A 16,584-nucleotide genomic window follows, 5' to 3' on the forward strand; every position below is an offset into this window, starting at 1 on the left:
TTTAGTCTTCCAGCAGAACATTTTATTCTCATTAAGGACAAGGAAATATCAACCAACAACTCAAATAACATAACACAGATCAAACAAGCCCTGTTAAGCATTTTCTACTTAACATGTGAAAAAAGAGTCTAAAGATATCTGATGTGTCCAAACCGTTCACATTAAAACTTGAGCTCATCCTTTAGCATAAGCTCAGCTGATGTTGCATCTGTGTATAGCAAAAGGTGGAAATAATTTAAGATACCAGAACAGCTGTGTTTAACAAGTACTGAAGCACTGGAGTTTAAACTGCATTTACTGGTGTGCTATTAAACTGCTTTCCTTGCATCTCTTCAGAGTCTTAGGCAGACTTGCAGAAAGCCACAGCAGAAAAACGAACTTCTCCTTTTTCACGTTCTGTAAATTGTCTGCAGATCTTAGCAGAATCCTTGGGGATGAAAAAATACAGCTGCTTAGACTAACCAAATACTTTTCCTGCAGAGAACAAGCCTTTGCAGTTCCTCTCTGAGTCCCACAAACTAAGTTACATAATCTTATAGCATCAGCTAATAAATACACTGAACAGGTATCTAGCTCTTAGGGACAATACCTTTAGTAGTCATAAACGTGACAGATTTAAGCTAAGCACAGACTTGTACAGCAAGTAGGTACAGCCACTATATACCACATGCAGAATTCTCACTTCTTTATAAGGCTTTTTATAAGCCTTGATTTCAGGGAAACAAGCAGCAAGGGAGAAGACTTACCTTCAACAGCAAGTCATCTGAGCTCGTGCCATGGTTTACAGGAAATGGCATACGGCCATCTGTAAAAGAAATACTTCTGAATTAGCAGAACTGAGCATAGCAGACCCAAACAAGTACACATATGATGACACTGGGGATGTCAAAACAAATTGTCACTAGTCTGAGTGAGATGGAAACAGTGTTCTCAGCTACACCAGTGACAATATGCTTTAGGCCTTCAATGTAACCCGCCATCAGTTAAAATCTTCAGATGAAGATACAATTTGTGTTTTGGCACTGAGGGTCTCAGCAAACAGCTTAATTAGCACAAAATATCTTGTTTGAGCCCCCAACACTACTGTGCAGTGTGGCTGGCATAAGCCCAGTTCAAACACAGTTCATAGGCCTTACCCAATTCATACAGGTGTCCATCCACGTTGACAAAAAGGATGAAATGGAAGTTCACACTGTTGTCCTCAACCTTAGGAAACACCATCAGACATTTGTTAGTTTGAAGCTAGTACTGCAAACCCAATTTGTGACTACAGAACAGAGGAAACTTGAACAAGAAAGCCAAGGACTGAAAACTTCAGTTCAGTGGGAGAGGTCTGTGGCAAGACTTCTACAAGGTCAAGCACCAGAAATCCTAATGTCAAATTATATTTTACAACTGGGCCTTGATCCACATTCTCAATCCATGTTTGAGGAAGAAATCCCAAACAAGCATTCACCCATGAGTAACTTATTTCTCTTTCCCCATGAACTATAACAGCTTTCTGTCAGACAAAAAATAAGTGTTGCTCTGCCACCTTCATTAAACATTTTCCCAAGATTTTACACATTCACATCTTACCCGACATTGTCCTTCTTGCGCAACAGAATTGTGGACTTCTTGTATAGCCTTAAGAGAAAGCAGGTACAGGTTACTACATCTTTAGGTGCTGATAACTGTCAGTAGTTTGTATAGTTCATATACCTTATTATTTGCCAAATGCTTAGCTCTTTCTTCAGGAGACAAATCAGCTGTTTCATCAAGAAACTTCTTCAGGGCAGACCCCTCCTCTGCACAAGATGATCAAACATTTCATTCAGTATAGGTAAAACCTCAGTCATAGTTTAGATGCAGCCCACAGAAATCAATGCTTTTTGCACTAACTACAAGTCATTGCATTCACCCTGTAACTATCTCCAATATAAGCACATTATAACTACCACTCAAGGTAAGCTATTAACACAGAAGATATTAGTAACAATCTACACAAACAACCAGGATTGTTTCAGGGAAGAGTGCTTCAGTTAACTCTGGATGCTCATTTAGAAAAATAATTTTCAAATGGGATTCAGCTTTTCTGATTTCCCCACTGCACATTTGGCAGAAATGTTCAGCCCTGTTTTGAAGAAATTCAAGAAAGGTACCAGCTGTAAGGACACATAACTAACAGAACATGGGTAGACAAAATTGTCTCACTGCCTTTAAATGAAGGCAGCACTTGCTAACTTTGGTTTGCCAGAATATAAATTAGTGGAGTACTAAGATACACTAAGGTCTAGCACATAAAAGATATGCTGCATCATTGCTTCATTCATCAAGAGTGTTATTCCAGTGAATCCTTTTGAAGAACAAAGCAAAACTATGTTTAAATGTTCCCTATGACTTCCACATGTTTTCCTTTGTATAAAAAAGAATCCCACACCACAGAACGGGTCCAAGTTCTCTTAGAATAATGGTAGTTGTATTTTGCAGATCTAGTCTCTGAACAACAAAAGAATCTTTTTCTATAGTAAAGAAACCATCCAAACTATTACCTTGATAGGAAAAATCTCCTTACAAACACTTATCTATACAACTTGTCCAGCAAAAAGAAAAATAAAAATGTTTTAGACTGATTTACAGGCTGCTCTGAGCACATTGATTTACATTAGACATAAGCAGCATCAAGAACTCCATCTCATCTATTGACATCAAGCTTAATGTCAATAACTGCTTCTGAACACAGCACTTCTTAATTACAGACATACTTTGGTCAGTGCTGCTAAGTGCCCTTTTCCTCTTGCATTGCTTACTAGGACAATATCTCTGCAGCTAGCAGACAGGAGTCAAAGCACATTCCCTTTTGTGTTTCAGGCAGTCCACATGCCCCTCTCCAAGAGCTGGAAGACCCACTTACCAACTAAAACATTACAGGATGCCTTAACCTGGCTTGCCTGAAAGAAAGCTGTCCCAATAGCCCATACCCATTCAATCTGCTGTCAAAAATAGAAATTCAAGCACTTCAGAACATTCATACTCACCAAGTTTCAATTTGTCTTTGTTATTAGCAACTGCATGTATCAGACCAATTGTCCCACAGGAGTTACTGACGGTCTGCTTCAGGAAATACACTTTAGAACTGATCTCCTGGTCCTTTATTTTCTCAGTCTGTTGCTTTCTGAAGTTTTCATGCTGTAAACACATAACTAGTTTAGGCATTTCATCACAGTCCTATCCTTGTATAGTGCACTGGAAAAAATAAGTTGTTGTGCAGGAGAATCAGTATCAGGACTGGACAGAGATTTATTCAGAAAGTCATCTTTGTGGCACCAGTAAAGCACCATATGCCTAAACTGGATTCAGGCCAACACTTAATGGACTGACTACCTGCATGATTCAGTCATATCCAAAGGCACTGTTCTTATCTTCTCCATCTCTGCCATACACTGGAAATAGCTTGGTGGGAAATAATATAATGGATAGGCTCTTTTATATCCTCTCTCAGTTGCTTCAGTCCACTGAACAAGGCTACTCAGCATGTCTCTACAATAGGCCTTTTAGAACTGCCCTCATGAGCCCCTCCCCATCAGAACAATGTATAAACTGCAAAATCCATTGCTATTGGAAAGTTATAATCCTTCTTTAAGAACCTGTTAACTGAATTTGATTTCATCTCATTCACTTCCTTAGCATCAAACCAATTGATTATATTAAAGAAGCAATGTAGGCCTCTCCAGATCCAATGATTCAGCACAGTAATGGAATTGCTGTCCCTCACAGTCAAGATCACGCATTGTTTTTTCCCCTCAGTCTGATATACAAAGCAAAATCTCACAGGACCACTGTGATGGAATGAGAGCCCTTGTTTGGCTGCCCAGCTCAGCCGAGGCCATTTGGAGGCGGGGACCAAGGACAACACCGTGCCAGCGCCAAGCGCCATCCACGCCCAACCATCTGATGCTTAGGGGATGGCAGCCGCACTCCAGACAGCGGCCAGCGCTACCCTGCCGGGAGGGGACACGTACCTGCTCCGTGAGCGGGAACAGCAGGAGCAGCGCGCACGCCGGGGTCGGCACGGCGCGCAGCGCCTCATCCTCGAAGCCCAGCACGTCCACGAAGCGCCAGCCAGGACCCACCCCGAGGCGGGACAGCACCTGCACGGGGCACAGAGAGCGGGTGGCCCGGCCGCGCCACGCCCGTCCCCGCGGGGCGCGCCCGCCCCAGCCCCGCCGCGCCCGGTGACACAGCACAACGCGCGGGCCCGCCGCGCCACCTGCCGGCCCCGAGCGCGCACGGCCCCCGCGCCGCTCCGCAGGTGCGGCCGCGCCCCGCGAGCGGAGCCCCTCAGCGCCCCGGCGGGGCGGGATGCCGGGGGACGGAGGGAGGCGCCGCTCCGTGCCCCGGCGGGGCGGGATGCCGGGGGACGGAGGGAGGCGCCGCTCCGCAGGTGCGGCCGCGCCCCGCGCAGCGGTACCGCCACCGCGGCTGGCGCTCCCCGGCAGGGCGGGATGCCGAGGGATGGAGGGGGAAGGGCCGGCGCCCTCTCGCCCGCGACGCTCCTCCGGCGGCGGCAACTCACTTTGTTCAGCATCTGGAAGACAATGCGGGGTGGGGGAAAGCGTGAGTGCGGGTGAGAGACGGCGTCCCACCACCCGCCCGCAGCCCCAGCCCAGTCCCCGCCGCCCGTCGCGCACCTCGGGGTTGATCTCCATGGGCTGCCAGGCCATGGCTGCAGGGCGGCGGGAGCCGGGAAGAAGGCAGGCTGTGCCCCACGCACGACGATGTCCCCCGCGGCAGATCCGCTGCCGAGCCGCTGGCGACGCTGGGGCGCGGAGCCGCCCACCCGGCTCTTATATAGGGGCGGGCTGGCCCACTCGGCGCGGCGGCGGGGGGAGAGGGAGGAGCGGGGCACGGCCGAGGCGGGGGGGTCGGGGCCGAAGGGGCCGGGGGAGCGCGGCCGGGCCTGTGGGGCCGGGTCACGGCGCCTCCGCGGGAGCGGGGTGCGGCCGGGGGACCCCGGCCCCCCGAGGTTGGCGTGGAGAAAGTGCTGGAAGCGGGCCGGGAGCGTGGGCAAGCGGCTGGCATCACCCTGGGCAACAGGTTTCTCCTCCACCATCAGCCCAGCCCCTGGCTCCATGCATCCCCAAAGCCCATGTCTACATTTGTGTGCCAAGCTGCTCCTAAGCATCAGCCCCTGTTCTGTGTAAGTTGCGAAAAGTATACAATGGTTTTGGTATTCAACAAAATCATTAAACACTTATTTTTAAATTTCCAGTATCATTAATGTGACATAAAAGTCTCCTGTGTGCTGATTGTATCTCTGCATTTGGACCAACCCCTGAACCAGTCCAGTGAAGCTGGTTAAAAAATAGCGGGCTTTTTATCTTTTATTCATGACCTGACAGTTTCTGTGCACAATGTCTTTGGACTAGAACATGTCTGAATAAGGAAACAAAACCAACCTGCTCAAAATACTAGAAATCACGTGGACTCCCAACAGCTTTTCAGATTTTACTGGTAAACAGCCTTGTGGACAAGCGAGATGCTTCACAGTTGTCTTTCAAACAATGCAAATACTGAACAAAAGAGTCAGCTGAATGTCTGCAGTCTGTTTGGTTTTGATGACTTTCTTCCTTTGATTTTTCACTGTGTTTCAGAATGATTTGGGCCCCAGCACAGCAAAATTTCTAAGTGCTTGCCTCATTTCAAGCACATTTAAATTAACTTTAGATCTATTGCACTGTGATTTAGTGGAGAATCATTCACATCAGGTGGTTGCACACGTGCGTTTTTGAATTGAGACCTACTCATCAACATTACTCAGTTTACCATGAACTCATTGGGAAAAAAGCCTAGAATTAATCTTTGAAATATGGCCATAAAAGGTTCAAGATGCAGTCTCACACTAGCTCTACCTATAACAAGACTTAGTGAAGAAAAAAAGAGAATAGCAAGGCAGGCTTTGTATTTTGTGGCCAAAGCTGGCATGTTTCCAGACAGGATAAGGCCTTGAGCAACCTTGTCTGATCTTTTAGCTGATCATGCCTGGAGCAGGAGGTTTGTCTACAGGTATCCTAAGAAGCCTTCCTGAAATACCCCATGATCCTTTGATTTAGTCTATCACAGTAAAAAAAAAAAAAAAAAAAAAAAAAAAGCAGTACACACTGTTCAAAACCAAAGATTTCTGGGGAGGATGGGGGAAAGTTTCACAGTAAATCACAGTACCATTTATTTCTGCTTTTTTCCCCCTTTACTGTAGCTGAAAACAGCCTTTGATGCCTATAAGCAAGCCAAAATTGGTCCAAAATATTCAATATATGGTATCTTTGACTATCCTTCCTTTTATGATGAACTCTTAATGCACTGTAAGATGCAAGGATATCAAAGCAACTTGAATGAACAAGTCCAATGCTAATGGTCCCTGACAGATATGTAGGAGGGCCTGCATGCAGCTCCTCTGAGAGGATAGCAAAACATTCATCTTGCAGCCTACCAAAGAGAAGGCTAAAAAAGGCAAGAAAATCCTATTTCTGAATTGTACAGCAGCAAATGGTGGTTATGCCTTCAGCCTGCCTCAGCAATGGCAGTGCTTAGATCCCTAGGTTAGCCATCTCTGGGATGGCTCCTGTGTCTAGGCTGTTGAGGGAGACTGCAGTTGTGCAAGTGTAATTTCAGGCTCTGCACGGCTTGTACAGCATGCAGGAAGTGATAGCAGAACTGTTTCTGTGGAAGCATCTGTTAAATCTATCAATACACTAATTTTAAAATAAACAGTAAGTATAACAATATCAAACTTCTAAAACGGCTACTGTTGCATAAAGATGCCTCCAGAAAGACACATAAATGAGTTCTGTGTCATATGCAGTCCCCATCCACCTCATTGCAAAGATGAAGGAAGCCTCTAGACCATCTTTCTTCAGAGAAGAAGATAGATGTGCCCAACACATTTAATCCAATTCATTCCCATTACTGCAATAAAATTAATACTCACCTGGAAAAGTGACTGGACATACTTGTGAACTTTCTGCATTGTCCAAATGTAATAATAGTTTTTGTGGTGCTCAACACTGTTCACAGTGTTAAGGTTTTGCTCAGATGTCTAATCTAGAAACTGTGGACAGAGGAATCTTTGCTACATATATGATCTTTTGACAGATTCCTTTGTCTTAGATATAGGACTTGGTGTCAGTATTTATCTTTCCACCATATTCCACTTGAAGGTTGGCATAAGATCTAGACCTATAACTAAGGCCTGTTCCTGAGTTCAGAGGATCTCCAAACAAAAGTTCCTATAACAAGTAGGGTAGTAAAGGAGGCAAAGCTGCCTTAGAAAATGCAGAGCTCCCAAAATGGAAGCTGAGGCTGTATAATATTCTTTAGAAAACAATTTTCCTACTATCCTGCCAAAATCCAAGCCCTGGGGCAGTCCAAGTCCACATCTTCTGCATTGTCCTCACCTGCCTAGCAAACATCTCAGACATGTGCTTTTCTTAATTTTCTTATAATGACTCAGGTCCCAAAAGAAGGTTTCCAAAGCCATTCCTAGAAACCTCCTTAATTCCCTACTCCCTGCCTTCAAAACAAACAATTGTTGTCCATAGCTGGCTGCCCAGGCAGCAGGATGCAGGTCCTTGGCTGTGCAGGTGCTGGAGCCACAGGATTTGCTACATGGCACCATCCTCCTGGTGACTGCATTTACCCTTCCATGAGTAGAAGGTGTTTGCTGACTTACTCTAAGTACCTCCATTGGCTTTGGGGGTAAATCCTGCTTGAGGTAAATTCTGGCTGAGGTAAATCATGCAATTAGCTCAGTTTTACCATAGCAGTGTGCTAGACAGGGATTGACTTACACACAGATGGATGGAGCAATGTTGATGCAGTGCCATGCTCCCTTTGGCATGCCTCCTGCTGTGACAGTGGCCCTGAAGCTGGAAACTCTGTGGGTCTGAACTTTAGCTCTAATGTCAGCTCTAGGCTAAAGTTGTGGACAAAAGAGAAAGGTGTGGAGGGAACAAATGTGTCCCTGAAATGGTAGGATTATGCTGCTCTAAATCCTAATCCCAACTCAGATCCAAAACACAGCATTATGACAGGCACTATGGAGAAAACAAATTTCATCCCAGCCAGAACGTGTACACTGTGTCACAAGGTATCAAACATAAAGCATAACTGAGGCCACTGCTGGGACAGTGGGTGTCAGGGATGTGTGTAAGGCTGTAACATCCCCCCTTCTCTTCTGGTAAATTGTCTGGAGCACTGCAGCAATTCCTGCATGAGACTGCCCCAGCCTTTAATTAGAGGATCAGAGGGATCAATAGGCCAAGCAATTGAGTGCTTTTATAGAGGGCCTGGGTCCATGAAAGATTTGAGCAGAAGAGAGAGATATGTTTGTTTCTGAATTGCATCCAGGTTAATTTAAATACTTATGTGGAGAGTCGTGGTGACTGCAAGTCATGCAGCCCAGCATGTGAGGAAGTCTAAGTCCAGTTGCTATTCAGCACCTGGCTGTCAGCTGCTGCTCTCCAGGTCCATGGGCCAGGAGCTCTGGGCTGGAACATCTCAACTGTCAAGCAGGAGACTTGCAAATGAAAGAAATTCAAAACAGCCTACAGCTGAGTTGGGAATGGGGAAAAAAAGGCCACAAGTCTTGCTTTACTTAATTAAAGATTGGAAAATATATGTTGTTGTATTTCATTGTCCACAAGAAGCATATGTTTTGTCTAGGAAATTGAATAATTAAGGGCTTCTGAGGTGGGGACATACTGAAGGACGTGAACTCTGGGTCTGACCTGAGATGAAGACCAGCTGGAGAGAGGTAACAGAAACAATGCAGATAAAAGTGTCAGGTTGATGAAGGTGGCTGCTCTGCCAAGGACTGCCTTTGTGTGTATTGACTGCTAGCAGTGACTGTGCAATTGCTCTGAACTACAGCCAAGTCCACCAGCAGATAGAGAACGTGTTCTACAGAATGCAAGAGCTCTTCTGGAAGTCTGTAAGTGTTAAACTGCTGAAATGTAGCTTTGAAGGCTTGCCTTGAGAGTCTCAGTTCTAAAGAGTGCAGCCATGGTTTCCTTGATTTCAGACCTGTCTGGCAGGATGCTGATGATTCTTCATTCCTCTGAAAAATTGCATCCACCAAACAATGATGGTGTCTATCAGAACCACAGCAGCAGCATGTCACAGTAGAAGTAGTACAAACAGAGAGTGACTTCTTCCTCTTTTCACAAAGAAAGGTAGGAGGGACATCATTGTTGACAAGGGTCTCAGCTTCCCATGAAATGATAATACTCTTTGGTTATGAAAGATATGAAAGCTTGCAAGGCTTGTCTCAATGGATACGAAAGACACAATACTGGCACCTGGGCAATCAGCATCTGTCTCCTTTCCCTCAAATGCTTTCTTTGCTATGTAAGCCATCTATCCTTTCTTTATAGGCAGGAAGGATATCCATCTTTCTAGTCCTGTAGGAGAGAACAGTCCCTGCTTCCTTTCTCTTTGTTTTGTTGACCTAAACATTCTTAGGATTAGTGCTTTCATCTAGAGATGTAAAACACACATTTCAAGAGGACCCCATTCTGTGCAATGATTTAGCATAATACATGTAATAGCTAATAATAATGAATTTTAATTTCAATGTAATGCTTGGATGATCTGTGATTAGGACTTGCATACCTACTTACATTTTCATCCAGAGAATGTTTTCCTCAGATTAACAGGCAAAAGTGAAACAAGATGGGCCATGTGATTTTAAACTACTAGTTGTGAGAAACATAAATAGCAGCACTTGACTCTTGTAACACACTCTCTAGTACAGCACTATGCCTCTTTCCAAGCACTGTGTTGTGTCAGGCCATCCTGAGGTGACCCCAGTTTGCTTCTCCCCTTCAATCTTCAGTTTCTTCAGCAAAGATAGCAAAGCCTATCCTTAGATTTGTTTCTGAATGCTCAACAGCCATACAATAGCACCCCAAAAACATTAATCTCTCCCTGAGTTCTGGGACTGCTGGAAGAGCTTACCTTAGACAGGATGAGTTTCTTGTGAAACAAAATAAAAGGCTGCTTCAAATCAGCTGTGGAGCACAAGCCACTTCTAAGCTGGAGGAGAGCAGCAGAAAACAAGGAGAGATGAGAAATGTTGTCAGTCAGTGTTAAGGATATCAAGACATTGACTCAGTAGTACTTTAGTAGTACAGTAGAAGAGATACACTTCCTCAGGCTTATGGGGTGCTGAGGGAAAAGCACAGGCCACCTCCCAAATACCTCTTTATGTCAGCAGTCTCCAGCCTCTAGAATTAAACTTTTTAAGGGAAAGGACAGAATATACGCCTTAAAGAGCTGCTGACTGTATCCAGTCTATTGTCACCTGCACTCTCTTTACATGCTAGTGCAGCTTTGGTGTTTCTGGGGGAAATGTGAGGAGAAAATGAAGAAATGGCTAGCCTGTTGTTGGATGAAGAAGGGAGAAGTATGGCTCTACCAGAAGGGAATAGCAAGGCTTTTTGTGTCTCTCAAAGAAAAAAAGAAAAAGGGGCTTGTCCAGCTTGTATGACAACAGAGGCACCTGTACACATGAACTCTCATGTGCAGGGGGTTTACTGTGAAACCTTGTAACTACTCCAAGTCACCACAACAAACCATCTTACACGATGTCCAAAAGCTATCTTCTTTTGGGGAGAAGGAAAAGCAGACTGATAGTGATGGGCAGATGTAAAAGGCATTCCTTCACTCTGTCTTTTTTATGCAAATGGGACCTTAACCAGAATTTAAAGTAGTTGACAACTGAAATCAGTGAACAACAAAGCCACTTAATGAAAATAAATGAATAAATGATAAAAATCCTCAGGTTTTTTTCAGAATCCTGAAAGATTTCCACATAACTGTCATGGTCCTGTATTCTTGTTGTATCTTATGAATAGTCTTCTGGTCAACTGTCTCCACCTGATCTTTATGTACCTGTTCACCCCTACTTACAGAAATTCTGAAGTAAGTTGTGCTCAGCTTAACATGTTCTCTAAAATCTTCACTTGCATAACAAAAATGTCCTGCTACCCTGAACTCCTACACATCAACAAGGACAGATGTAGCACAGTATTTACACTAACTTGTGCCAAAGGATTTGCTGCCTGATCTACATGTGCACATTCTTGAGAAGTGTGGGGATTTTGTTTTAATTAGAGAAGTGCTCTGATCTAAAGCTTTAGCTGCAGAGTCTGAGATGTTCAAGCATGGTTCTTCTGTTGGAGCTACTTCACCTGGAGAGTGATGTTAGCACAGGGCTGCTGCCAGTCCAGTGAGTGAAGCCAAGAGCTTGGGGTCCCTGGATTGCCCTGAGTCTGCCCTGAGCCTGCCTAGCTAGTCCTGTCCTGAAGTGGGCTGCATGGGAAAGAGATTTTCTGCATCTAAGACAGTGTCAAACTACCTCTTCTTAATCACTTCTGAGGCATACCTTAGAGCTCCCAGCCTCTACATATACTTGGGGTGCAGGCCTGGCAGGGTAGTGACTCAGAGCAGCACAGCTTTGACTCTTTCTCATTGTGACCATGGTAAATAAAAAGCCTCACACACCTAGATCTGAGCTGCTCTTGCTTCTCCACATGTAACAAGATATAGAAGCATTAAATGCATCCCTCAGTCAGGCTAGCAGATCGTGGTTTTTAGGCAACAAGACCTCCAAAGTCTTTGCTGCACCAATTCCTGTGTTAATGACAAATAACAGTAGTTATTCATTTGTACTTACAAGTCAAGGCTTTGATTCTAAAATGTGTAAGAATGCGAGACTTAACCTTACATTAATAGCCACTTTTCAGAAGTACATCTGGCAGAACATAACCTTTCGGTTAAGTTATAATGCTGACACAAAGTGTTTTACATGTGGTGACCACCCAGAGTCTTGCTAATGCAGACCAGTTGTCCTGAAAGTGCTGCTTCCAGCAGCAGCATCCCCAGCAGTGCAGGGGCCCAGCTGCTCTGACACTGCTGGGGATGCTGCTGCTGGAAGGTTATTAGGCTTGGCTCAAGTGCAAGTAATTAACATCAAAAACACAGTGAAACAAATCCAGTTGGGAACCGTCAGCCCTTCCAAACTGCCTTTGACCCAGCCACTCTTAGAACCTAGTACTATAGTGCCTCCTGTGCATCTTCAGATGCTGCTTTCAGAGCACCAGCCATGCTGAGAAAGGAAGGATGTTTTCCCTCTCTGCTTCAGGAATTTTTTCACACTACACAAGGAGGAGAGTATTTCCAAACACCCAAACAGCTTTAGAGAAGTGTTTAGACAGTGTTCGTCACTGATAGAGAAACTTGTTTTCTGAAGATCAGTTTAACAAGTGCTGTTTTGAATTGTTTACCCAAAGCACACGTTGGTATGAAGAACGCCATCATTTGGACCTTGAGCCATACCGTCTCAGTGGAGGAGTTTAGCTTATGAGTGTGCCTGCTGAAACAAATCCCTGTCTCAGTGGAGAAAAATATTTAGATTGCAAGGGAAACTACACTATGGATCAGAAAAACAATGGGACTCTATCACATTCTACAGCTGCAAATATAAACGCAAAACATGCTGCTCTTTCCTGTGTATGTTTATACACGTAGGGCAAAATTCCCATTGAGTGCATTTGCAGCCTGGGCTTTTCTAGCTGTATTTAGGACATTAGGCACTGGACTTTTGTCTCTCTTGTTTCAGAGACAAAGCACTGGCCTTCTGCTGTTCGCAAACCTAGCGTTTCCAACTTTATCTTAGCTTTCTGTACCTCTTAATGTGTATTAGTGGATGTGAGTGTGTATATATGCATAACACAGAATTATAGAATTCTAGAATGGTTTGGGTTGGAAGAGACCCTAAAGATCATCTAGTAAGGATGATAGCATCATAGAATATCCTGGGTTGGAAGAAAACCACAAGGATCATCAATGTTCAGCTCCTCGCCCTGCACAGGACAACCCCAACAATGACACCATGTGTCTGAGAACATTTTCCAAATGCTTCTTGAATTCTGTCAGGCTTGGTGCTGTGACCACTTCTCTGGGGAGCCTGTTTCAGTACCCAAACACCCTCTGGGTGAAGAACATTTTCCTAATACCAGCTTAAACCCCCCCTGACACAGTATCATGCTGTTTCCTTAAGTTCTGTTACCGGTCACCATAGAGAAGAGATCAGTGTCTGCCCCTCCTCTTCCCTTCATGAGAAAGTTGTAGACTGCAAAGAGGTCTCCCCTCACTGTCCTCTTCTCCAGGCTGAGCAGACCAAGTACCCTCAGGTGCCTTGTACGGCTCCCCCTCATGACCCTTCACCCATCTTCATAGAAGGCTGTTCCTTTGGACACTCTCTAACAGCTTTAGATCCTTCTTGTTATTGAGGTGCCCAAAACTGCACATAATATTTAAGATGAGGTCGCCCCAGAGCAGAGCAGCCCTCCCTTGCCTGGCTGGCCATGCTGTGCCTGATGCCCCCCAGGACAGGGTTGTCCCTCCTGGCTGCCAGGGCACTGCTGGCTCATGATCACCTTTCCACTGACCAAGACACAGAGGTCTCTTTCCAGGGTGCTACTTGCCAGCATCTCATTCCTCAGTTTGTATGTATAACCCAGGTGCAGAATCCATCACTTCCCATTGTGAAACTTCGTACAGCTGGTGATTGCCCAGCCCTCTAATTTGTCGAGGTCTCTCTTCAGGACCACTCTACCTTCCAGGGAGTCAACAGCTCCCTACAATTTAGTCCTGTTGATAAACCTACTTTACTTTCAGGTCCTGTATCTAAGTAATTTATAAGGATGTTGAAGAACACTGGCCCTGAATTAGAGCCCCGTGGAACCCCACTAGTGACATGTCCCCAGTCTGATGTCACCCCATTCACAAAAACCCTTTGTGCCTGATGCATTAACCAGTTGCTCACCCATCCTATTATGTCTTTATCCAGCTGCGTGCTGAACATTTTGTCAGAAGGATACTTGAGAGACAGTATGGAAAGCTTTACTGAAGTCCAAAAAGATTACATCAACTGGCTTCCCTTGATAACTTAGGTAAGTTAAATTGTCATAAAAGCAAATTAAGTTAGTGAAACAGGACTGTCCCCTCATGAAGCTATACTGGCTGTGACCAATGACCATGTTGTCCTTCAAGTGTTTTTTAATAACTCCCAGAAAAATTTTCTCCATAATTTTACCAGACACTGAAGTAAGAATGACAGATCTGTAATTCCTAGGGTCATCCTTCTTGCCCTTCTTGAAAACTGGAACAACATTTGCCAACTACCGGTCAAATGTGACCTCTCCAGATTCCCAAGATTACTCAAAAATCCTTGAGAGAGCTCTCAAACACCCTGCCATGGGCAGCGACACCTGCAACTATACCAGGCAGGTTTCTCAAAGCCCCATATATAGCATGAGGTCATTCTGGCCTGAAACATGGCTTTCCTGACTGCCTCAAAGGGAGCTGTACTGATCATCATCCTTGGCTGCCTGTTGGGCAGAACCTGCAGTGAAGTTTTTCCAGGGAAAGCTCCAAGATACCGGAATGGCAGGCCTGAAGCACAGCAGCTGCTAACAATGGAGAGGTGTTTTCCTAAAGCTGTGCTTTATTTTGTGCTGTTTGAACAACAAAATATTTAAAGCCTCAAATGCAACCTACATTGCAAAATTTCTGTTGTATTCCTATTTCTCAGTTGTAGGAAAATATTGGTGATCACATGTTTGAGCTCCCATCAGGGCTAGACTTCCCATTTTAAGCAGCCAAGGCAAGAAAATCTAGCTAGATGTCAGCTTTGAAAGTGTGAGCTATTCTCTTTATTTGACTACCTATAATTACAGGCCTTGCTCTGTGGCAGCTTTTGAGTATTTTTGTCCACCAGAGCCACATAAAAGAGCAAGCGGAGTTTGCAGAAAAGTCCACTCTAAAAGCAGCTACTGGCTTCTAGCAGTGCCTAAGCAGATACTGTAGCATTTAGAAACCCTGCATTAATAGCAGCTTCTTTGTTACAAAGAGCAGCTTTGCCCATCTGGCCCTTCCAGCCAGAAGGAAGTGCCCAATGGGCTGTTTACTGCAGTGGTCAGTTGGTATAGTCTCCTGTTGCAATATGGTGATTGTTTGTGAGCAAACACAGTCACCCTGCTTGCACTGCTCAGAGCCTGCCTGTAATAATAATAAAAATTGGAGCTGCCCATGTTTGGATGAGTGGGAGGGCTGGGTAAATTCACCATATAACCAAGGAGTTTATATGCCTGGGGGCCAGTCAGGTCAGGCACCGTTTCCTTCACCCTCCCAGTAGGAAATATCAATATACTGCTGTGTAACAGGCAGAGAAAGGAGAGATCAGATAATTACATCAAGACAGATGTCTAAGAGATTATTTATAATTACTTTACAACCGTTCCAGGATGCAAGGCTTTGCATTCCTGAAGAGCTAGAGAGAAACTTCAAAATTATCATTCTGCCTTGCTTGGCTTGCCAAGATATCAGAGAACTGCTGGCCTACAAATTGTTCTTGCTCCTATACAGCCTTCATTAAGGTAGTGGCAATGTGCCTCAGATAGCTCATACAGTGAATGGGAGAGGGCTCCATGAGTAGAGCAGGAGACCTTGATTTAGTTCCTGGTTTGATTTAACTACTGGAATAATCTTATCTGAGACTGATGTCTTGTGGCCTTTGCTTCTCTATAAATAACACAGGGAAGTTTGTTCATGGCAGAATTAATCTTTCATTATATGCTAGCCCAGGGAGCACTAAGAAGACAGAAATTCAAAATAATGGGCATGATACATGCTTTTGCACAGGTCCTGAGAAGCAGTATGTCTGGGGGACTGAACCCTCCAAGCATGTTTAAGCCTGTAATGAAAAATTACATGCTATGAGTCTAATTCTTAAATCTCCTAGCTGCAGGTGCACTGTGTGTGGTGGTTGTTGCTTTTTCTGGAAAATTATTTGATTTTGTATTTAAAATGGAGACTTATAGTAGCTGCGTGAAAATGTTAGAGGAAGTGTTCCAAGCATTCTGCTATAATCGAATTTTCTTAGATAAGTTTCTGTGTTTAGGCTCAGTATATTCAGCCATATTCAGTGTGTTTCTCTGTGCTATGGAAGCGCAGTAGCACCACTAGATGGTAGCCTTGCTTATTTCATAGCCACCGCTCTCCTTCTGCAGTCCGCCGCAGTAAGGGAGAGTAAGAGATTCTCGGGATGGGATCCTTGCGTACTGTAACTATCCCTCTGCACGGACTAACCCCTAAGTAAAAAGCTGCTACACGGAGGAAAGCAGGGACTGTCGTATGGACTGTCATTCCGTGTTGCAAAGTTGGAGAGATTTTGACCCAAATAAAATCACAGTCAATAGTTCACACACAGGAACAGCAGGATGATAATGTAATTCTTAGAAAATAGAAAGGCCTCTCTTTTTCTTCCACTGTTCCACAAGATGTTTGTGTATTAAGAAAAAGAGTAAGTGCCCAAGAGTTGGATTTTGATTATCATTGTGGGTCCCTTCCAAATAATGACAATCTATGATTCTATGAAATATTTGATGAGATTTACTAAGCCTAGACAAGCACTGCATCCACACAGAAAGGTTTCCAAGAAGTGAGTGTATTGGACAGCAGTCCATTTAGGATGTATATGAA

The 16,584-nt window shown here is 44.5% G+C and overlaps 1 protein-coding gene across 1 annotated transcript; it reads right to left on the reverse strand.

Annotated features, from left to right (window-relative positions):
- On the reverse strand, window positions 1-4,805 carry UCHL1 (ubiquitin C-terminal hydrolase L1). Its single transcript, XM_066548482.1, has 9 exons — window positions 4,671-4,805; window positions 4,556-4,567; window positions 4,002-4,130; window positions 3,018-3,168; window positions 1,702-1,787; window positions 1,579-1,626; window positions 1,137-1,206; window positions 747-805; window positions 1-427 (listed from the first exon to the last, which is right to left on the reverse strand). Exons 1-9 carry the CDS (start codon window positions 4,701-4,703, stop codon window positions 341-343), a joined length of 675 nt encoding a protein of 224 aa, XP_066404579.1. The 5' UTR covers window positions 4,704-4,805; the 3' UTR covers window positions 1-340.
- Between the last annotated feature and the right edge of the window lie 11,779 nt (window positions 4,806-16,584).

This window comes from Molothrus aeneus, chromosome 4 (genome assembly GCF_037042795.1).
Source record: "Molothrus aeneus isolate 106 chromosome 4, BPBGC_Maene_1.0, whole genome shotgun sequence".
Classification (NCBI taxonomy): Eukaryota; Metazoa; Chordata; class Aves; order Passeriformes; family Icteridae; genus Molothrus; species Molothrus aeneus.

Coding starts and splice junctions, on each gene's coding strand:
- UCHL1 (XM_066548482.1), bottom strand. CDS start 4,703: ATGGCCTGGCAGCCCATGGAGATCAACCCCGAG. Junction 3,169..4,001: donor TGTTCCCGCTCACGGAGCAG/GTACGTGTCCCC, acceptor ATGTGTTTACAG/CATGAAAACTTCAGAAAGCA. Junction 1,207..1,578: donor CGCAAGAAGGACAATGTCGG/GTAAGATGTGAA, acceptor GTGTTTCCTAAG/GTTGAGGACAACAGTGTGAA.